General features: G+C 38.9%; 1 protein-coding gene across 4 annotated transcripts in view; it reads left to right on the top strand.

Moving 5' to 3' along the window:
• The window catches only part of DPP10 (dipeptidyl peptidase like 10), a gene marked incomplete at both ends in the record, with an annotated part of 450907 nt that overhangs the window by 255861 nt on the left and 171447 nt on the right, over nucleotides 1-23599 (top strand). For 3 of the 4 annotated variants that reach the window (XM_082285405.1, XM_082285404.1, XM_082285403.1), the window contains one exon: nucleotides 1179-1274. The exons of the other annotated variant lie outside the window; for it this stretch is intronic. In XM_082285405.1, coding sequence (XP_082141531.1) covers nucleotides 1179-1274 — 96 coding nt within the window. The remainder of the gene's footprint in view (nucleotides 1-1178; nucleotides 1275-23599) is intronic. 4 annotated transcript variants of the gene reach the window in all.

The raw sequence follows: 23599 nt of genomic DNA, 5'->3' as shown, positions 1-23599 counted from the left end.
TTAACACAAAGATCACAAGATTGCTGCTTGGCTGCTGTGATGCCAGAACCTCTTTTTTTATGTGTCTGTCATCAGAGTGCTCTTTAATATCAGTAAGGACAAAATCTGCCTAACACAAAGTTCCTCTCATGGAGAAGGTAGATGTCTGACACATTGGAAGGAAAAGCTCATAGAGAAGAGAAATAATGCAGTAATTTATGGTAACCTGCCCAATAATATAAAATCATTTTAGAAACCTGGCTGGGCATTGGACTCCTCGTGTGGGAGGTGCACAGGTGAATCTTTTTGCAAGGGCACAGGCAACAAAAGCACAGCTTTTGGCAGCTGCTGTTCTAAACAGCCTAAAGCAGTCAGGTGAAGTGCAAGCTGCTGCCAGTGATTATTCCTTGGAAACTTTGTGGGTTTGTCTTTTGACACTAAAACTTTGCTTTAATAGTAATGGTTCAACCCTACCCCTGTTAGTGCAGCAGTTTGCTATTGAATCTTTGCTGCTTATTTATTTAGCTTACAGCACAAGAACACGGATATTTAGCAGAGCTTATTTTTTAGTCTTCTGCAGTGTGGAGATGATTTTAGATGCAGGAAAATTATTTTGTTTTATAAGTCAATGCTGGTTAGTGTTCAGAAGCACAATGTTTCTGGGTTCTGTCATGTTTGGGAAAAAAGGCTTTTAGACAAGTTATGTTGTTCTAGTGAATAGGAAAAAAGCACAGGCTATGAAATGTGCATGTAGAATTTTTTTTTTTTTTTCATTTTACTTGGTTGAATAAGTGAAATTGGTTCCAAATTTATTTGCAGGAGTTTTTTACTTAGTTTTTCTCAGTTTAAGATACTCAGTATGGCCAACATCCTTTGACTGTCAGGAAATTTTGGTATTGGTTTTAATATTTTGTGGTGTGGGCTGCAGTAAGAAACAACTTTGCCACTACAGTCCCAATATAATAAATATCCAAGCACTACATCCTGCAGTTGTTCTGTCCAAAAAGGTACCAATTTTTTGTTTCCTGAAGCTTTACTGAACAAAAATGATACTTTTTCTTGTGAAATAAAAATAAGAGCAAGGTATTGTTACCAATTTCAACAGGACTCCTGGTTCTATAATTCCATTGTTTTGCCAGCAACACTGAGTATATTGCTTTTAGTAAGTATCTAAAATGATCTTGTTGTGTTTGTTTTAGATGAACTTGCAAATTCATCAGAAAACAGATTATCCTTGGAAGATCTCTTCAGAAAAGAGTTCATAGTTCATAATCCAGAAGCCAAATGGATTAATGGTAAGTTTATAAGATCTAACATAATTTGAAACTAGGTAAAAAGTCTAAGTATTGAATGATATCATTATCCAGTCACTGACAAAAAGCAGTTAAAATTTCAAACCCTCTTGAAACTGGCCAGTGTCCCAGTTTTCCTTGTTGCTCTGAATCACATCTCTTTCATTAATTTTTGAAGTGGCTTTCTAATTTTAAAGCTCTGTCTAGTAGAAACCCAGGAAAATGATCTGTTCATGTTCCTGACTCAGTTGGAAGCAGTGATGAAGAATTGTTTTTGAGAACTGGTCTTGTTTGTGGATTCACAAGCAGATCAATTCTATTAATAGATGAACTTTGGGATTTGAGAACTGGTTCTCTTCACATACAGAAAAGATTTTTGAGTATTTCAATATACTTGTACAGCTCATAGTTATTTTCTGATGTCTACAAATTGTATTGAGTGTTCTAATTCATTAAATGATTTGTACATGGCATGCAGATTCCTCCAGAATTAAGCAGTTTTAATGTAAAAAAGAAAACAAATTCAAACTCATTTTCTCAACTCATTGACTTCCTTTTCTCTTGATGCTGTGCCTTGTTCACTTTCTTGCTGTTTGTAAGAAATGCACACGTAACGCAGTGGTCATCTTGGTGTTACTGCAGGTGACAGAATCAAAGGAATGACAACAGGATTCGTGCAAAACTGGGCATTGTTAAGGGGTGCTCTGTGCAAGGCAGGAGTTTGGCAGTCTGGTGGCTGTGTATGTAAATTCAGAATGACTCTGCATGGGAAATAATGCAATTATTTCAATTATATCAACTTGGGCATTCAAGTATAATTAGAACTGCTTTTCTTTAGTAGGGACCTGTGTGATTGAACTGTTGCTTTATGATAAATTCTGAAGAATGAAAGGGGTGTAACAAGGATAAGTGCATTTAAAAGCAAAAGCATAAAAAAGATAAAAGTATGGTTAATATTTTTTTTTCCTGCACCTGCTCTGGTGTTGTTTGTTCTCTAGTAGTTTAGGGCTAAGAGAAGGGACACTCAGTTTAGTTCCCTGCCACTCCCTTTCCCCAGCTACTCCAATGACATCTCTCTGCTGAGTTGCCCTTAATTTCTTCTTTAGACTGGTTTCTGTGCAAAAAAATCTGATACCGGGTAAAGCTGGAACAGATCTTTTGCCAAGAGGAGCAGTTTCTTGTGCTCGGAAGAAAACTGTTTTCCTGTTAAGACTATTTGCTAATTAAATCCTAAAGCAGTTTTAAAATTTGTTATTCTCTGTTAAATTCACAAAACAGCTGCCTTTGACCCCACCCTATCTGAAAAACACTGGTCCTAATTGTCAAATAAAGTTACCACAGACCCAGTGTTGTAAACTAAAGTGGTCACTAGAAGCACGTAAGTACGTAGTGGGAGAAGATCTTTGTGCTGGTTCCATCTATTGCTCTTGTTACTTAAAAAATCCATGAGATTATTCTCCTAAGAACTCTAGTAGTTTTTCATAACATGTGCATAATATTCTGGGCATAAAAATAGTACTAATTTCAAAACCCAGAACAATAAAACTAAAAGGCTGTGGATGGAGTTATATTAAATATTGTTGATGCTATAAAACATGTAGTTTATTGTATTTTTTACCTCTGTTCTACAGCCTGTAATAAAAGCAAAGTTCTTTTATGAGTTTTCCAGATGTGGTAAAAAGAAATGTAGAATTTGATGCTAAGCCCTTGCTTGGATACAGGTTTCTTCTGTGGTCTTCAAAATCCATCTTAAAAAGCTCATCAAAAGTGGAATATAATTTTATTATAATTTATAGTATCTTGCAAAAAATATAATTTGTTTTATTATCATGCAAAAAATTGTTTTAACAATCCAGTCTAAAAGCTATGAGATTGTGCAGTTACAAACTTTTCAATCTCTTGAGAATAATATTAGAAATGCTATTTAATGAAGATAGGCCCTGTGTTTTATTAACAGTACATTTGTACTAATATCCAGTCTTTCTGCAGTGATGGTTTTCTGAGTCAGTGTGAACATTTCTAAGCTTGCAGTTAGGTCTTTTCTCGTATTCATTTGCCAAAGAAACAATGAAGTCCAATAGTACAAAAAAAAGGGGTTGAAAAAAAGACATTTCGCTTATTAGAGTATGTGTGTGTATGAGAATTAAAGAAAAAGTGGGGGTAATTAAGGATCTATGAATTGTTTAGTATTTTTGATAAACATGAAAAAACGTATGTATAGGTTTTGGGTTTTTTTACATTTTCTTTGAAAAGAGCCAGTATAGTTAATGAAATCAGTATCTTGGATAATAAAAAACCCCAAAGAATAGTCCTGCAAAGTAGCATTTCTGCTTCCTGCTCCTATTTTTATTTTTTAAGACTTTCTTTCCTGATGCTGTGGCATTGCAGTGATGGCATTATATGCATGGAGAGTGAAATATGTAACTTCATATTCAGACTCATTTCTGTGGAGATGGAGGGGAGCATTTGGCACTTTCTTTGGATATTGGCAGGGTAAGTGAACTCTGCACAGGATGATTTTAGCAGAAAATAAATAGCTACTTACTACTTTTTGCTCCTCTTGGAATAGGATAATTTGTATCTATCTGAAAGTTTTATCATCTTTGCCTCCTGGGAAGGGGCAGGAAAAGAGATCGAAAAAGTGGTTCCTGCTGTAAGCAGTTTCTTTGGGATCTGGAGCAGGTTTTCTAGAAAAACAAAAAGAAAGATACAAGGTTTTCAAGTGGTAGATGAACCACTGTGTCCTTAGGTAAGGCCTGGTATTTAACTGCTGCCCTTTAATGAAACTTTCCCTACTGATATTTGAATTTTTCTGACATTATCTTCCAAGCATATTATTTCTTCCTTGTTTGAAAGCTCCTTCACTACAAAATCCATCCCCATGTAGCTATTTCTAGACTGCTCTTTAATAAGAGAAGCCTTTAAATGCAGAAGTTTTTACAGTCCATTTCCTTTTCTGCTTGAAACTGAGTCCACAATTTTATGTGCTTGCCACCAAAGTTAATAATTATGCAAATGTCTAAAGTTGGAGAGGAAATGCTCGTCTTTATCTGAGATAATCAGCTGTTGCTGAAGAAAAAAAAGAAACACTATGAACTAGTTTTAGAAGTGACAAAATATATTCCCATTTTTTATAATTTGTGAAGATGTACCTGTGCAGATATCATTCAGATTTCTTCCTCCTTTCTTTTTTTTCTCCTTTTTTATTTTGGTTTATTTCAAAAGCAATATTTAGGTTTTTTCAAACCTGACTTGGATTTTTTTCTTTTTTTGAAAGAATTTACAAATTAAAGAGTAAGAAAATGGGGATGATAGCCAATAATTTTGTTGAAAATAACTTAGTAGTTTACTAAGATTTGTCAGTTACAAATCTGATCTCTTTGGCTGTAAAAGGGCACGGTGGAGAGTACACACAACCATTAATCAGTCCAATCCCTGTTAGCTGGGAAAGTGTTTAATTTCAGAAGGCCTTCCAGTTGTCTGGCATAGTTTTGGAGACGTTAAATGAGAGTGCATCTTCCTTTAGCACTATTGATCTTCAGGTTTTCTAATAGGAAGTAAGAATTTAAAATGCTGCCAGTGAATAATGAAAGTAGTTGAACCTGACAGCTTATTGTGCTGGTAAGAGTTTTCCATTAGATGGCAAAGCAGCTTGGTTTACTTAAGTCTAAGCCCAAAATTACAGTGTAAGTTAAAATACCCAGAGGAATTACATTTAAGAAAACATGGGTTAAACTTCCCCTGTGCTTTCCCTTGTGAAAAAAAACCACGTTAAGGGACTTAAGGAATCTCAGATTGCTTCTGTCATGGAGTGGAACCATTTTGCAACAGAGAGGAATCTTTGCTTCAGGTCTGGCCCAGCATTCCATGGCCACAGTGTGCTTGGGGTCCATTTCTGCTGGTGCCAGGACAGTGCATTTAATGCCAGGTCATGGGACAGGGTGTGTTAGGGCAGAGCTCTGACTCGCTGTGTGAGTGACACCAGGGCTTCTGTCACTCTGTTAGTTGCCCATAAACCAGGGTGTGTGAATCCTTGCTTGCCTGCCAGTATCAGGAGTCTCCAGTTGGATCCTGGAGCAAGACTGAGGCTTTTTTTCAGGATATTTTCCCAATTTCTCTCAAGTTACTTAGAAATATGTATGTTGCCCTGTGGGAAATACTGAGGACTCAAAAGATTTGCATTCTGTTACTGAAGTCTGTACTTGTTTCAGGGACTGTAGCTGTTAATGACAATGAAATTCAGAACATTTGTGTTTATTCCTCTGTGAATATGTGAGTTGGTTGTATTTTTTTCTGTTTGGACATTCTTTACCAATTATTCCCGTAGAAGATAGAGTGTTCTGACTCCTTGTTGGTGCTCTGTCAGGTGGGTATATTGTCAGCACAATGACAATATTTTTTGTATATTTTAGTAAACAGTGTTGCAGAAGGAGCTGCAGTCTGAATGATGGCCTGCAGCAGGCAGGGCCCTGGAATCCTGTCTCATGCTAAAGCTCAGCAAATCACCTGAGCACGTGTGGTTTTGTGTGTGTGCCAGCACAGGATAAAGGGCTTGCAGTGACACTTCAGGGAGGGAAGCAAACACAGCTCCCTTTCTTTAACCAACCAGCCTGAATATGAATGCAGCATTTCAATGAGAGCTTTCTGGAGGAAGCATATGTTTGCACCTCTTTCTCTTAATGTAAACCCCTGTTTTTGGAATTAGGTTTATCACTTTGTCTGCCATAAAATCCAAGGTTGTGCCAGCAATCTCATCAGGCACACCCTGTTCAGATGTAATTTTCAAAGGAAGTAATTTTTCATGTACATATGTTTGCAAGGCAAAGATTTTCCAACATTTTTTTGTTTCTTCGTCTTTTACAGTTTCAGTGTGTTTCTTTGGAGATGATAATAAACCACTCCCATCTAAGTCAGAAATATTTTCACTCTGGTTTTTTTTTTTTTTTTAACTCAAGACCTTGTATTAACTTATTTGTTTTATTTTTGGGTTTTTTTAATGTTGTTTCCAAATTTCCTGTATTCACCTCAGCAGAAGCTTTCATTTGCTGAGTAATTGCTGTTTCTGATGTGGGCATCTTTATTTTCAGGCAGTGAGGAGAAAAGAGTATAGGTGATGACACCCCTTTTGAACATCAGGGAAACCATGGGACTTGTTTAGGGAGGAAATCCCTCTGCTCTCTTCACATTTATTTTGCAAACATTTATTTTGTTTAGTATGGTCTCTCTTAAAAAAAAAAAAAAAAAAAAAGGAAAAATTGTAATATTGAGGCATTTTCACTGTCATATTTTGTAGACTGTGTATTACAGTTAGCATGGAAAGATACTACCTGGCTGAAGAAGTGTTACTTCAGCTTCTCATAACATGTTTGCTTTCCTTAAAGAGCAACTGAAAGGGTGTCTGCCCATGGTTTAATTTGCTGTTGTCCCTGGCACGTTTCTCATGCTGTACCCTGCCTTTGTCCCCTGGGGAGTGAAATGTGTGGACAGTGGCCTTTGCTGAAGCTGGTGCTTCCCTTGGGTCTCTGTTACCTCTTGTCTATCCTGAAAAATAAAATAAAAAGTGGGCCTGGGAAACCTGGCATGAAGATGGTTGAAATTGCTTTAAAATTGTTTATGATAAAAATGGAAGTGGTTTGGGAAGCACAGCACACAGATTCCACAGTAGCACATATGCAAACTTCATGCAGGAAAATATGGTTTAAAACATTTGGCACTTCTTAAAGGAATCTTTTCCTGTGCATGAGATAAACACGGACTTGTTTTCACAGAGCTGAGCGTGTTGTGATGTTCATCAATGGATATGGGTCAAGTGCAAGAAATCAATCCATTGCTGAGCAATAAAAGAAGAGGCTCTGCTCCAGAAACTTGTTAGGTTTAAGGAACAAAGAAATCCCTCTATTAGAATTACTTATCTGTAGATGTTGGTATTACTCTTGCAATTAATGATGGGTATTAAGAGTGAAGTCCTATATTATTTTGTTTCCAGTCCCTTAAAAGAGATCAGAGTCTGAAGGGGCCAGGCTGGAATGCAGCCACTGTGTGCAAGTGCATTTTTGGTGTAGCAGGGGCTGTGTTTGGTGCTCACGTATTTGCTGTGATGCGATGCATTAATGCTCTGTCAGGGACTTGGGCAGAAGTGAAGAGGGGTGTGTTCAGGGTTACTCGTGCCAGCTCTGCACAGAGCTTTCATTTTTTATTGCAATCTCTCTGTGCAGAGCCTGGAGCTGGAAGCCAGGCCAGGGAGTTATTTTGTTGCCTGTGGTTCTCTGTGAAGAGTTTGTTTCTGAAAGGCAGCAGAGGGGGGTTGGACTGTAATTCTCTGTGCGTGGAAAAGCAGCCTGTGGAAGAACAAGTCAAAAAATCCTAAGGTAGCACTCCAATCTTTGGAGGCTTTCAGCTAAAACTCTACTTTCCTAAAGCTCCAGCAAGTGGTGTGAAATACAAACCCAGGTTTTGCCAAGTCTGAAGACAAAGTTTTGGGAAAGGCCCAGAGAATTTGAAAAGATACATAGAGCATCTCCAGGTTGGCTGATGCTTCTCTCAGAAACTGCTGAAAAGAGGAATAAAAGGCTTGATTGATACCATTCCACTGATTTATTAAAATAACTTCTTAAAAGAATTTAAACCATGTTGTTGTGAAACAGATTGAATGATTCAGTTCTCTCACTAGGGAACTGACTGGAGGAGTTTGGGGCTGTATTTGTGCTGATGTTGAAGATTCTCTGTGAGCCAGCTGTGGATGGGTAATTGGTCATTCAGGGAAAGGTTGTGGAGGTACCACTGCTGTACCACGTATAATGTGCATTGTGGTGTCCTTCCATCCAGGAGCTGTGGCTTCTCAAGCGATGGACAGTCTTGGTTTAGGAAGAATTTTTATTTTCTCTTTAGTTTTAGTTTTTGGTGGTTGTTTTGGTGTTTTGTCCTCATTAAAATTCTTTCTTCCACCAGTTGTACCGCAATAGGGGTTTTCCCTCAGTAATTTTTCCTCTTGGCTCTGGTCTAGTCTTTAAACAAGGTTACCTAGAGTGGCTGTAGGAGTACCTGATCTCCCCTGCCTGACCACAGACTGTGCTTCTTTCTGCTCTTGTGTTATTTATGTCTCCAAGGTGCCACATTTCTTGCTTGCTTAGAAGTAGATCTTGGGTGATTTCTGCTCAGATCAACGATGTTAATCCCTGTTGCTACATCGATACTGGTGCCACTGTTAATGATCATGAACAAGCATTAAACAGTGCTGTGTATTCAGGGCCATTAACTTGTGTCACCATTGTATTCTGCAAATGACTTCTCCTTTCCTCCAACATTATTCTTTGTACACCAGGACAACATTGTGTTAGTCGTGACCTCTGCAGTGTCCTGAAGCTGTTGTCTTTTCTCAAGCATCACCATTATTGATCACAAAAATTTTTTTCCTGGGCATGTTTTTTCTGACATTTTGTTTTTGTTTTTTACTAGGCATGTTATATTTCTTCCACAGAGTAATTGAAATCTATTTTCCTTAAGAATCCGTACTTCTTGTAACAACTTACTCCTAGTTGTATTTATTGAGGTGTAGCCTGATTCCATGCTAGTTGAAATCTTTGGGTATGGGACAAAATCCAGAGATTGGGATATAAGTCAGGAAAAAATGAAATTGAGTATTCCACCTAGTCGGAGGTCAAACTACCTTTTGCCACCAATAGCCAAAACCACAGCTAATTATTGCAATCCTTCTTAAAATTTATGTCCCTATTGATTTTTTACTTATTGCACAGCCCAAAGCATTAAGAATTTAACAAAAACATCAATATACTTAGAAAACATTTACACAGGGAGAGTGTATCTGTTGCATAAGGTGTCTTTTGAAAGAGGTTAGCAGAATGATTTACATTTTCTAATCATTATTTCTGGATAGTAACCTAATGTTGAAAGGTTAAGTACAGCACTTGCGTGTGTGAACCCCTGGGAAAGTGGACCAGATACTAAATAAATCTTAGTTCTCCCTGTTTGTTGAAGCAAAAGTCTCCTGAGTGTAGTGCAGGCGTAAGTTTAAATATTCCCAGAGTTACCATAGCGATGGTGGTGGACCAGGGAGGCCTTTTCTCAGAATGCAGTTCTGACTAAGCCAGCACTCCTTAATGTGATCAACAAGTCTAAAATGAATGTGCTACATCATTACTCCTAGGATGCAACCCCCTAAGGCAAATATTTTTGTTGCATGAGCAAAGCTGAGCAGTGGATAAAGCGTTTTGGAATGGTAGCAGACGGTGGGTGCTCCACAGCAGATTTGTGAGTTCCCTCCAGACTTCCACATTGTTTTCTGTTACACATAAAGGCTTCAGGGATGTATCTGTTCCTGCATCAGCCGGCTCACGTAAGTGTGAAGAGTGTTATTTTCACCCTGTGCCTCCTTGTTCTCTTTTCCTCATTTATTGTCACTGCTCCTCAGCACAAAGGGTTCCCATTGCCCAGATGGAGCTGCAGTCCTTTCCCCATGGGATGGATTTGTACTGGCCTGTTAACTTTTCCTTTGGAAGCTGCTGTTTATAGCTGCAGTTGGTTTCATGGTCCTTCTTACAGGCTCATTTAAGTCTGCTGTAATTTGTTCATCAGCAATTGGATTTTCTTCAAAGGAGTGTTGTGCAGGAGGGGAATAAACCTGGAGTCGTAGCTGTGTGCAGCAGCAGCACCACCACAGTTGGCTGATTCTGCCTTGTTTCCATTTGCCTAAACCAAATCCTTGAATTTTCTTCAGTTTTCTTTCTAGACACTTTAACAAACACTCTGTTGTGTTTTGTGGCAGATAAGTAAGCTGTGCGGTGCCTAAAGTCGGTATCTTTAAAAGCCAAAGCTTTACATTTCTAATCCTTACATTTCGTTGTCCACTCATTTTTTTTCTTGGATTAAGAGGCAGTAAAACCAATGCTGTCTATACTACTCTGTCTAGCTCAAAGTTTTGCATTATGGATCCTTAAAAGTTGCATTTTTAAACATATATGTATTTAGAGACATACTTCATATTTCATAAGAAGTTTATTTCACTTTTAGCCCTTTTTTGGCTTACTCTCTTTAACTAATTGTGTATTCTCTGATTTTTTCTTTTCCTGCAAGTGGCAGATTTCAAAGAGACTGACTCATATTTTCCACTCAATCATCCATTTTCCTGGTGTGTTTTGCCCAGGACAGGGTTATTCTTCATATGAAAATGTGGTTGGCATTTGAACAATTTTGGTTGTTATCTCTTTCAGTGTGATGCAAAAGGACTTTAGTAGGTTTAGGTTTTAGGTTTTAATATATTTGAGAAGTGGATATATCTGTCTACATATACTGAGCTCATGTACTTGGGATTCTTTCGAGGTCTATTCAGCGCATCAGTTCTGTTAAATTCTTCCATTAAGTGTTTGTGCTGATCAGGAGGAGATGGCACCAGAGTTGCATGGTTTTGATCCAAATTTCATCTTGTTGCAGTTTGGATCTGTTCATTTTAGGTGCACCAGGACTGTAGGGAGAAAAACACTGGAGGAAGAAATTTACAGTGAAAGCATAAAACAAGTAAAAACAAAAACATAATGAGAAAAAATTGAAACAACTGGGTACAGAGAAAGGAGAAGCAGGACCAGGAGAGGGAAATGAAGGGACAGCCCAATGGAGAGCACAAGGCCTGAGTTAGATCATCATCAGTGCCACAGGACAGGTGTGTTTTCCATTAAGGACATCTTTTTATTCCTTAACTCCCAATAGTTTGTGGGAGGACATACACAAGTGGCAAGAATTTCCACTTAATCAGAAATCAGTGACCTTTGAGCGACAAGGGCTGGCCCTAGTGGTGAGCAGGACACAAGGCTGGTGCTAAAGGCACCCTGAGGTGGTGTTCTCACGTGTCGAGCCCCAAAACTGCACCGAAGCCATTCCTGCTGAAACACTGCCCAAGGAGAACCTGGTGGTGTGACCTGCTGGCCACTTTCTCTTGCCAAATGTTTTGCTTTACAATTGTAGCTGTGCCTTTATTTAGGGATGTGTGAAGTGCGGTGACAACAACAGTGCTATAAACTTTAAATTATTACATTTTTGACAATTTGATTTAATTATGTTTTTAATTTACTACTGTACAAATCCAGTGTGTCCCCCATACTGTCTGTGCGGCACAGTAGAGTTGAGAGGAACCAGAGGCAACTTGATATTTGCTTGTTTCTCCAATCTGACAAAGTTTATAGGCAATTTGTGTGAGAAACTTGTAGCTAGAAATCATTAGAGCAGCCATGTATTGTTTTTCCAAATCCGTAAATATAGATTGGCTTTGACCCATTAATACTGGGGTACAAACTCAGAGCCTCTTCAGTGAGATAAATTAAATTCTGGGAACTTTGTAAAAATACATTTACTCCAACAGGGAACTGGGAGAATCAATCAGATTTTTGATAGAATTTAGATATCAGCCTCCCATGCTAAGAGCCATTCAACTTTAACCCAGTTTTTGCCTATGACTTCCATGATATTTTTCTCCTCAGGGATAAAGCATGTCTTTAGTTTTGAGAAGGGTATCCATAGTTGAGACTTCCTTGATGAATGCAGACCATCTTATTTTCCAAGTGCCTTGAAGGGAAATGCAGAATGTGCTTTCTGCACTTGCAGCCTCCTTTAGGCATAGGACTGACTAAATTTCTTCTGCATGTAGAATATTGATTTTTAAGTTCAGCCAAAGCTACTTGGAAGCCTAAAGTTTCCTACAAATCTGTGAGTTGCACTTTGAAAGTAAAAATTAGAAGTACTTTAAAAATGTGGCTGTGAAAGCTCTGGACTTTTGGTTTGTCACTGTGAGCAATAGCAATACATGAAGCAGGTAAGATAATGTGTTTTATTGCAGGACAGGCATTACATGAGAATTAGTTTGACTGATTTCAAGAGTTATTTTTTGGCTAATTTCAAAAGTTAGTTTTTGACCCCATCCTAGAGCAGCTGTCTCTAGGATAAAAAGGCAGCTTCATTTCTTCTCAGGCCTGGAGTCTTATCTGCCAAATTGGATCTGTTAATTCTGTACTGATGATTCAGATAATTGTGTATTTGTTATTGGGATCTCAGCTGAGACAGCTCATCTGTAGAGGTCACTAAGCAGTGAGATTCAGAGTGACAGGTATGGTTGGCTGAAGATATTTTTGTTAGAAACGTTTTCTGATGCTTTTTCTTTTTAGTTTTCACATGCAAGTTTTGAGTGAAGGAATGTTTTCTGTATAAACTTTGTGAAAAATGTTTAGATAGTTTGCTTCAGCTTCCTCACATTTTGGACAATGTGATTTTTAATTTTGGATATTGAAATCTTATCTTTAGCAGCATAATTTCATTTTGACATTATTATTTTAATGTGTTTTATATTACTTGGCCACACTAGTTTATTCATGCAAAAATGATGTATTGTGTTACTGGAGTGAACAGTTTAACATTTAAAAACAAGTATTTCAGTATATTCTTTTTGAAATTCTGAGGAATACTTTAACTAAAAAAATAGTATAAGGCTTTCTGTTTATTCCAGTTTGGAATAAAAATGCTTGCACTATCCAATATTTATTCCTCTCTATTGGCAATTTAGAGAAGGAGGCTCTAAGCCATATTATCAATTACAACTCCAAACCACGTTATAAATTTCCCAAACTATGATGTCATGTTCCATTCATGGAAATCTATTGCAGAGTTAATATTATAATCTGCAGCATTTCCACTGATTCTTGATGGATTCCAGATGTGTAGAGATATGGACATGGGCTCCTGTTATGAGATGCTTCAAAGGTAGATGCTAATTCTTTGCTTTCTGGGTAACTGCACATGTAATGAAATTTATGTAAGTTAGGAATTTTTATCTTTTTTTCCATTTTCATATCCAGTGTTGTACCTTGTCCTCCTAGAGGCAAGGACTCACTGTTCCAGCAAGTTAGGCCTTTCTTTTTTTAGCAATTTAAAATGGTCATATAAAATGTTACATAAATGTTCCTCTCTGCTTAAATACTCTGCTCTCTTTCCCAGCTATTTTCTGAGCTCTTTCTGTGATAAATTGTTATTTGGCCTCTAAACTTCTCTCTGAAGACCTTGATTAGCTCACGCATGTTACTATAATGGAATAATAGCCACAGTTCTGCTGTATTATTCCAGTAGAAGTTATAATGCTAAATTATATTTTTACCTACTTAGCTGAAGTCAGGGCAAAGAGTATTGAGAAAGAGCTGATAGTGAAGATAAAAAATTTTTTACTTCAGGTACTGCCATTGCCATTATCATTGTTTGATATGTTGTATATGGAAGCAGAGGCAGACAATATGTCTTTCAGGACTAAATGCTTTCTGTCTCACTACCATCTTCAAAATAAACTTAATAAATTAACTTTAACCAAACAGTTTTTGAGTATAGGATGTGTCTGTTCTGAGTGTTGCAATACACAGCCACTGATTGCCTCCCTCTGGATTAAAATATACTTTGAGTTAACAGTAGTAGTAGTAGTAGTTTTCATTTTCTTCCTCCTTATGGAACTGAACAAGTCTGCGTAGTCAAAACATCGCATTCATTTTTTCTGTTTGCTTGGTGGTTTTCTGGATTGGGTAAGGCCAGGCTCTCAGGAAATTAAAATGACATTTGCAGTATGGTTTGTTTTATCTGAGAGTAGGACTTTGCAGAGCTGAGAGTGAGGAAGCAGCGTTATGGACAGCCTGGCTCCAGGCTGGTTTGTGAGAATTCCTGAACACCATGCTGAAGGCACTCCAGTCCCTTTGGTGAAAACCACGAAATTTCCAAATTCCCTACAGTGGTAATGTGTTGGATGAAGGTTATTTTAGTTCCTAGTAAGGGTGAAGATTGACTTAGTATCTGCTTTACTCTGCTTCCTGGTTTTGTTTAATAACCATAGAAACCTTCAGAGCAAAACTTCTCAAGCAACTTTATTCAGTAACTTGAACTGAGTACATTGATATATCTGTAGCTACTCATTCCTTTAGGTCTGAACTTCGCTATAGTGTCATACTTTAAAAATATATTTCATTATTACAGAGATTCAAAAAAGAATATTTGAGCTTAAATCAAATCAAAATATATGGATATTGATTTTAATTAAATATTCAAAAATTCTTGGGAGTTTTTGTTATTTCTAGTAAATGTGGTGCCTCTGCTGAGTAACAGTTTATAATGTTTTATTTGTGGAATAGATAAAAGAAATACTTGTATAAATCTTGATTTTTCAGGAGGACTTGGTTATTCAGCACCTACAACTGACTATGATGCTCTTACATATACTAATTTAAACATAAGATTTTTCCAAATAGCATTTGTTCTTTCTTAGATATGAGGGAATTTAGGGAGTTCCTTGCTTGTGACTTGATGTTTAGACAAGTGTGAAGAGCTCTGGGGTCAGGAAGAGCATTTTGTTTTCTAGCAAATAAGGAAACTGATATGGAGAAGCTGTTAACAGCAACTGACTTTGACAGTGCTACCAAGTGCACAGTGCTAAGCACAGGGAAATCTGTTTGATGTGGCAGGAAAAGATGGTTTGTTACATGCCTTTTCAAGGAAGGTTTTTGTTATGTTTTGTTTTGTTCTTTATTTTTTTGTTTTTTTTTAACAGTGTTGATGCTTGTGCTGGAATAAGAACTGGGCTCTGATCTTTTTGGAGGTTAATCTTAATGAGCAAATAGTATCAGAAAAGAGAGATAGGCATCTGTAAGATCTCCCTCAGTGCCTTCCCTCAGAGCTGATGTTGACCTTTCTCTTCCTCGCTTCTCAAGAAAGGATAAAGCTTAATGCTTTGTTGGAGAATTTACTGAATAAATGAAGAAAAGTAAATAAGTTGTTTGGTTTTTTTTAAATGCCATCAGTTCACCATCTTCATTGAGACATGATTAATTGCATGTCCACAGAATCATAGAATAGTTTGGGCTGGTAGAGACCTTTAAAAGTCATTTAGAGCAACCCCCCTTCAACCAGCAGGGACATCTTGAACAAGATCAGGTTGTTCCAAGCCCCATCCACCCTGACCTTGAATGTTTGCAGGGATGGCTCAGCCATGCCTCTCAGGACAGCCTGTTCTGGTGCTTTGCCACCCTCATTGTAAAAAACTTCTTCCTTACTTCTCATTTAAATTTACCATCTTTTAGTTTCAAAACATTACCTCTTGTCCTGTTGCAACAGTCCCTGCTAAAAAATCTGTCCCCAGACAGATAACCTAGATATACCAGAACAGTTTGCTGGTGGACAAAATCATGGTGATTCTTTGAGAGAGTGTTAAAGAAAGGACCATAGAGAGGAATCACCTGATTATATCTTTACCAGAACGGCAGCGAAACGTTCTTTCAATAATGGAATTTTTAAGCATTTTACCATGACAACCTTTAATTATAAGGGTGATTATTTTTACTACATTTTGTGATGTATTTTTTAAACATAATAGCAAACTGGTTTCCTGCATTCTGTTTTTCCAGTGAAGGAGAAATATTTTTTAAGTGCTTAATCTGAATTTAAATTAATGCAAACCTTTGTATTCAGCTTGCATAGCATGCAAGTGATAACTTCAGAAAAATACAGCTTTGTGGCACACTGATTACCTTTGTAAAGGTAGAAGTATATTCTCCCTTTGATGAGTGTGTCTGACTTCCATTAGTGCTAATGGGAGTTATGCATTTATGCTTTGAAGAGTCTACACTCCAATTAATTATAACACTTTAAAGAAAACGTGAGATGTTGTTGAAAGTAGAGATTCTTTAGTGTTGAATTTTTTTTTTCCTGAATTTCTCTCCTGTTCCCTCTCACTCTGTGAATGCTTTGACGTTGACTGACATATTGTCATGAAATCTTGTAAATATGGGTATTGTGCGTAGTTGAAATTAAACTGCGACATATCGATAGTTTAAGTCTTCTCACATGTAGCTCTTAGATATCTACTCTACCTCCTGGCAGTCTCTTTCTTTTCCTGCTTACCTTTAGCTGACAGCTGAATATCTGTTCCCTTGATTTATCAATTTCAAGGTTAACCTCAGATCGAGTTTTACCTGACTGAAGTTGAGATAGACAAGAGAGCTGTGTTCCTTGTGCCTTGCCTTAATCTTCTTGTTGCGAGCCGAAAACAACAAGCATCAGGAAACAGATAAGTTGCCCCTGGATTCTGTGCTTCAATCTGATTGCAAACAGGAAACAACACTTGAGAGAAGTCTGAATGGCTTTGAGGAAAACAAGGATGAGCTGTTGGTAGAAATCACTCACATTGAAGGTGATGCAGATGCAACAGGTTCATCTGGGAACTAAAAGCTGTTGGCAATTTACTCTTTAAAGAGACATGTAAGTGTAGAAGATCAGCACAAAGGGAAAGAAGATGAATCAGTTTACCAAAGAGACCTAATTATTTCTTTTTCCCAAAAGTAGCTTATTAATATTAATCTGTGTTGCTTCTCCCTGATGTGCGACACTTAGAGCTGCCCAGGCATCTGGCAAATCCACTGTAAGGGTGAAATTTCCCTGTGTGAACCACAGGGGTTATTTGGGGATGGAGGAATACAAATTTCATTCAAACTCTGCTTCGTAGATCTCAGAACTGAGCAAGATCAGTAAGGATGAAATGATACTTTTCATATTTATTCTTGTTCACACACAATGTAAAATTTGCAGCTCAGCTTTGCCACAAGTACCCAGAAGTTGTGGTTTTTTTGCTCTTGGCCTGAGGGACGGTGATGCTGGCAAATGCATCACCCAGAGTATCTGCCAGAAAGAGGGAGAAGGTTTCTGGTTATGGTTAGGGTGTAATATTCAGTTTTAGTATTGGATGTTGTGTCTTTACCTGACACATTAGACTCCGTTTATGGATTCTGTTTCTTTTTGTGAAATTTTTTCTCCAATTTAATATTATCCAGTACATGTACTTTCTACATTTAGGGAAATTTCTTCTTATATTTGTGTGTTGAGTTTCACATTTTCTCTTGCTGGCTGAAGTCAGGCTCTAACTTGACTGCAAAGCTGATGCTGAAAATCCTGACACCCTTCACCGCAGCAGTGTGAATGTGCTGATATGATAGTTTAGTCTGAAAACATGTAATTATGATAATGGCAAAAGAGCAAGTCTCTGGGGGGACTTCGATTTCCTCCCATAATGCAAACAAAAGACACTCTCAAAACTGTAAGTTCTGTTGTTTCATCTGTTAAAATGGGCAATTAATCAAGGCGCTGGAGAAAAGTGCTGATAGTGGTGAGAGCTGGCACGTGTCTTTCTAATTTGTATTGCAACAAATTGAGAGATGTAATCGCAGCAGAGGAGGATGTTTAAATAAAATTAGAGCTGTGATGTGAAATGACAAAGGGAAGAAACTGAGAGAGTGACATTCTGTCTTACTTTAAAGCAGCTGTGAAATGGAAAAAGACCATTTCAGTGGCGTGTGTTGTGCTGAAACAGATGAGCTGTCAGCCCTAACTATAGATTTCTGGCTTGGTATTTGATTATGATATATCAATTGTACTAACAGGATGTATAAATAAATACATATATATTTGGTCTGTGATTTTCTTGCTTTTATTGTGCTTCAACACAACTGGAGAATGGATTAAAATGCTTTTATTTAAAATAGGAACAAGCTGCATTGAGGCTGGTTTATGAATATACACATGATGTATGAGTATACATGTTATATATGGATGAATTTCATCTAGACCTCTGTCTGCCTACAAAAACTATGTTTGATAAAGCTTAATTAATTTTTTTTTGGTGTCAGAAACCAAGATTGCTATCTGTGGTTATGGGTATATTGGATCTATAACCTAAACAAAAATAACTTTTTTCTTCCATAAAATCAGCTGTCATACCTGAGTTTGGAGCCAGCTTTTTTATCTGTACGTGTAAACTAAAAATTTCTCTTAAATGAAGATTGGAGTGTGATATAAATCTGTTTGGTTCTTCACTGAGGGCCATATGCTACTATAATTCCTGGTCTTTAAAGAGAACCTGGGTGTTACAAGGCATATTTTCATGAAAAAAGTTCTTCTGTGAGATAGTTTATATGGATTAGGAAGCCATTACCTAATAGTAGGCTGCAGCTCCTCCCTTTGCATCAGTGCAAAAAGAGCTGCTTCTTTGAGCAGGAGTCTCTTCTTCTCTCTGTGAAGATCTGCATCATCTCCGTAACATTTTCTTTATCATTGTGCTTTATCATTGAAAACACAACCACTATCTCTGGTTTGACATGAGGAGATTAAGGCATAGCACTGAAGAAATGAAAGCAGTAGCTGAAGAGAATTCTAAACTCCCTCTTTCCAGGGTGGTGATGGAGAGAGATTGTTGCTTCAGGCTGTGTCTGTGTCAATGAGTAGTGTGAACCCGCAGGAGAGGATTTTCAAAAGGAATCAGCTGGTGCTGAGGACCAGCTCCCACCCTGTGTGCTAACAGGGATGTTTTATTTCAGCCCAGCTGCTGTCTGGTCTCTTAGAAGGAAGGGATGCTGCTGCTGAAATGCATCAGGTGCACTCCTGGGGAAGTTTCATGTCACCATGCAGGACTCCAGTTTTTCTGGTCCAGGATTGTTCTGTGATATGGAACAAAGTATTGTTAAAGGGAGAGAAATGAGATGATGAGATGAGCATCTTCCAGGAGTGGTTTAGATACAGCTGGTTCTTAGCAGAGCAGGGGAAGTTGGAGGAGGAGGAGATCAGGGGAGAAGAGATTTGAGAGAGGAGAATAAATGATTTCTTGACATCTTTTCTGGTCTGTCTTCTCTGATTTTTCATAGCATCATGGGAAGGGAGTGTTTCTGCTAAGTGAATTCAGCTTTCTTTGCTCCCTTTCCTGTGCTTTTATTGTTGCTCCTCACCAGGAATATTGATTAGCCTGGGAAATCCATCATGAGTGTTGTTACGGTGATTTATCTCTATACATCTTGCATATTATGGTGATGACTGCCTTGCAGTACCAAACCCTGAGAGAAACACATTCCAGGCTTGCAAAATGTTTCTGCAAAACAATAAAATGATTTCACCCAAAACTCCTGGGTAGCAATAAAGAGTAAAGTTTAATTAAAAATAAAAAATCTGCTGATTCAATTTGCATAGTATGTATATTAAATCCTCCAGGATTTGCCTACATTGCTCATCTGTTTTAATTGGGCTTAATTGATTACCAAGAGTAATCCAGAAGTGTTTGTGGTATGTCTAGACTAACATTTACAGTTGAGTGCTAAACTTGTTGTGATGGCTATTTAATTGATTTGAATGAAGAGGAGAGCTTTTGCTTAATGGCCTTTGCCCATTTCATCTCCTGGTAGCTCAGAGGTGCCAAGGAGTTGATTCTGAAGCTTTGCAGTAAATCAGTCAGGGTGGATGACTTTCATGGCCTGGGATTAAAGATTGGTGCTGCATAACTTCTCTGATAAAGCCCAAATATTCTCAATTACAGTAGGTTCAACAAAACAGATTTTTGTCTGTGCTGTTTTTTTCATGATTCAATGCAGAGAAGAGGGATACTCAATAATCTAATGGCAGTTGTGTGTTAGGTTTTGGGTTTTAGGTACTGAACACTGTGTGGTTTTTTTTTTTAAACATGTGCCCAACACTGCATGAAACTGATTTTTATTTAATAAGGTTACTTTAAACTAACATTTTAGTAGAAAGTTATTTTTTTAAGTGCATGGTAATTGATGGGCATTTTTAACTTGAATTTCTTGAAAAGTGCTGATTATAATGATGCTTTTATAAAGAATGTACTCACCCACTCCTGTTTCTGTTGAATGAAGCTCTATAAAGATTAAATGCATGTTACTGGAAGGGAGCCACCTCTTGCCCTAGCCTCAATACATAGTAATTTCTTCTTTGCATGACATTTTTAAATAAGCAGTTCCCCAAAAAGCTAAAAGCAAAAAAAATCAAGTCAATACAAAAAACAAAGAATGGCATTTTTGAATAATAATATCTTACAGCACTATCTATAGACCTGCAGTTCCCTTTTGCTGACAAAATCTTTTCAATCACCTTTTTTTTCATGTACACCTGTCTGTCAGTGTCTAAATGCCAGTATTTAGCACTTAGTGTAAAAAGAAGTGTTCGTGCTCTAACCAATGGCAGAAATGTTGAGGGAATTGGAGTTGCTGTAATAAATGCAGTTCAGTAGCTTTATTATTGAAGCTCTATATTTTCCCCTGCCCTAATATGCTGCCTTATCAGTGAATGATGAATTTTAGGTAAAACATAAAAAAATGTGCCGAAGCTGGAGAAATCAATAAAAGTGAAAGACAGGACTCTGGAAACCCTGTGTGTTTCTCAAGAAAGGGTGTTTTCCTGAAAAACTAAATGTTCCTGTGCCCATCAGCACCCAGTGAGGCAGAGCTGCTTAAACAAACCAAGGAATTTGTAAAGCCAGGTCAGAATGCTCACTGCCTGTGCCCTGCTCCCTGCTGCAGCTGCCAGGGCAAGCACTATTGCCTGGAAATATAGTAAATCTTTAAAAGTCTCTGTGAAGTAACTTCAAGAGAATTGCTCTGCAGAAAATGCCACTTGCCCACAGGGAGGTAACAGGAGGCAACCCACTTTCTCTGTAGTCGGGGAGGGATCACAAATTCAGAGCAGTTTTAGATAACTGTGTATCCAGACAGAAACTATTTGAAAGGAGTGCAAATTTGAAACCTGAGGATAAAATATTTGAAACTAGGGTTTCTTTTATTTTACAACTGTGTTAGTAGATGTGAGGGGATATGTTTGCCATGCCTCTCTCACCTTGGTTTCATAGCAACACATTCCATGACTTTCAAGGGTTAATTATTTTTTGTAGCAATAAACTTAGACTGAAATATTCTTCTTCTACAGTCTCCACGTTGTCTAACACTGACCCTAAACAAGTCAGTCTCATTTTTAAATTACAAAGCTGTACGAAGAAGTGAAAAATTCAAGGAAAGGTCCTGTTTTCCACCACGCACTTAAAATACTGTGGGCAGGGATTGCTTTTCTCCAACAGCATAGGAGTTAATAATTTAGGTTGTGTACGTAGAAACTGTGACTTCACCTTATGAATTGAGAAGAAAAGCATATTTTTGTGGATAATGACTTCTTACGTTTTTGGAAATTACTAAGATGCTGTGTTTCTGCCAAAAAATAGAGTCCCATTTCTTTTCTTCCTGTAAACTTGTGTCACAGCTCCTGAGACACACTTGTCAGTGACTGAATCACAGACCCAGACCGGCAGGGAATCTGAATCGTTTATTCGAAGGAATGAGCTGGTTTTGTACTCTTTTCTAAGGCACGGTATTTCCTTGTATGGCAATCTTCACTATGTGACCTATCCCGTGTTGCCACATCAGCAACACTTTCTCAATGTCCTTTTGTGGGGTGCTCGCTGCTGTTCACTCCTCTGTCAGCTCCCGGCAGGCTCCTCTCCGTAGGGCTCTGCCGTGTGACACCTCCTCCCCCCGGGCTCCGGTGGAGACGAGCCTCTGTGTGCTGCCATGTGCTCCTTTGTGCTGCCATGTGCCTCTGCAGGCAGGTGTTACAGCTCACAACCCAGTTCTACCTTATAATTCCCCGTAATTCCCCCTTTTCTGTTTTGTACAATTAAGAATTATGACAGTGGTTGAACAGATAGAACTTTGAGAAACAATGTAAAGTTGTCTAAAACTTTTACCATCACTCAGAGTATGCAACTGCTGGAAGGTCCTGTTTCATAATGAGGACGTAGAAAGTCTTTCCTAGGCAAGACTTTTAAGTTTATGTTGAAAGAGGGTCCAGCTTTTGTAAGATCAAATTAGCAAGTCAAAATGACTTGATTACACCTTTAGGGCAGAAACACTTCAGTTTGATGGTATAATTCTCTAGTCAGCCAGGGCTAGGGCTTGGCCAGAGCCTCAAGCCGTGACTGAGGTTTCCCTAAAATACTTATAAATTTGTTTAAAAACTTTATTAGTATCTTGTGATCATTTTTAATGCAACTGAAAAATTAAGAGCATATAAACTTCTTTGCAGTCCTTTCTGGGGGGCACACCCCATCCCTGCATTCCCCCTTTTCTGTTCTAACAATATGTAACACGAACATTTTTCACTTACTAAATTCAGCAAAATGTGGAACATAACATGCAGTTTTCTTACTATGAACGGTAAACGAATACATTAAATACAACATGTGCGCATCAAGTAAAAATAAGTAAGGTAATGTCATTAACTGCTTCAATACTTCATTGTTTCACAGAATATGTATTGATCTAGGTCTTGGAAAATTACAATTATATTAACAACAGCTTTCTAAGTGGTTTTGAAAGGTAACAAGCTTAATTCCTGCTTAAAAAAGATACCTTACAAATTATAATTATTATTCATCACAAAAAACTATTGGAACAATGCAGGGGGTCACAAGGTGGTGTGGTAAAAAAGCAGTCTTTGAGATTTTATGGACTAGCTGAAGGAACGACATACTGAGCTTGCAGCCATTCCTGCACAAGCTGGTGCAAAATGCTGAATGCTGCAGCCTCCCCTACCCCCGAGGAAGGGGCAGGAGATGGGAGCCCGGCTGTAGCGGCTCGAGTCCAGCCGGCCGCGTGGTTCCCCCCAGCTGCGTGGGCCCGGCTGGCCATGCGGGCTGGGCGGCCACCAGCAGAGGTCTGCTGGCCCGTGTCTTCACCTCTCACATGCAGAGAGCTGCCCGTGGCCCCTGCCGTGTGGTGAGCAGAGCTGTGGTCTTAGCAGCTCTCAGTGCCGCTGATCCCGCCCATCTGTGGTGTGGGGGGCGGCCGCCAGGCACGGCCACGGCGCAGCTTTGCCGTGTGCTCGCCAGTGCCACACAGCTTTGCTGTGTGCTTGCCACCATGGCCCAGCTTTGCCGTGTGCTCGCCAGTGCCACACAGCTTTGCTGTGTGCTTGCCACCATGGCCCAGCTCTGCCATGTGCTCGCCAGTGCCATGCAGCTTTGCTGTGTGCTTGCCACCATAGCCCAGCTCTGCCATGTGCTCGCCAGTGCCATGCAGCTTTGCTGTGTGCTTGCCACCATAGCCCAGCTCTGCCGTGTGCTCGCCAGTGCCATGCAGCTTTGCTGTGTGCTTGCCACCATAGCCCAGCTCTGCCGTGTGCTCGCCAGTGCCACGCAGCTTTGCTGTGTGCTTGCCACCATAGCCCAGCTCTGCCATGTGCTCGCCAGTGCCACGCAGCTTTTCTGTGTGTTTGCCACCATGGCCTAGCTCGGCCACGTGCTCACCAGCGCCACACGGCCCCGCCATGGGCTCGTCGGCATGTGCTCCTCGACGCCATGCGCTCGCTTTCTCCTCTGCCACATCCCCTGCTGCTGCTGCTGCTGCTGCACTCTCACAGAAGGCAAATGGAGAGGGAACATGCTCGCCCCCGGCTCCAGCCACTCACCGTGACCCAGCTCC

This window comes from Coloeus monedula (genome assembly GCF_965178545.1).
Source record: "Coloeus monedula genome assembly, chromosome: 7".
In the NCBI taxonomy this organism is placed as follows: domain Eukaryota; kingdom Metazoa; phylum Chordata; class Aves; order Passeriformes; family Corvidae; genus Coloeus; species Coloeus monedula.
The sequence above is the reverse complement of the archived record's forward strand: the minus strand, read 5'-3'. Positions and strand labels throughout refer to the sequence as shown.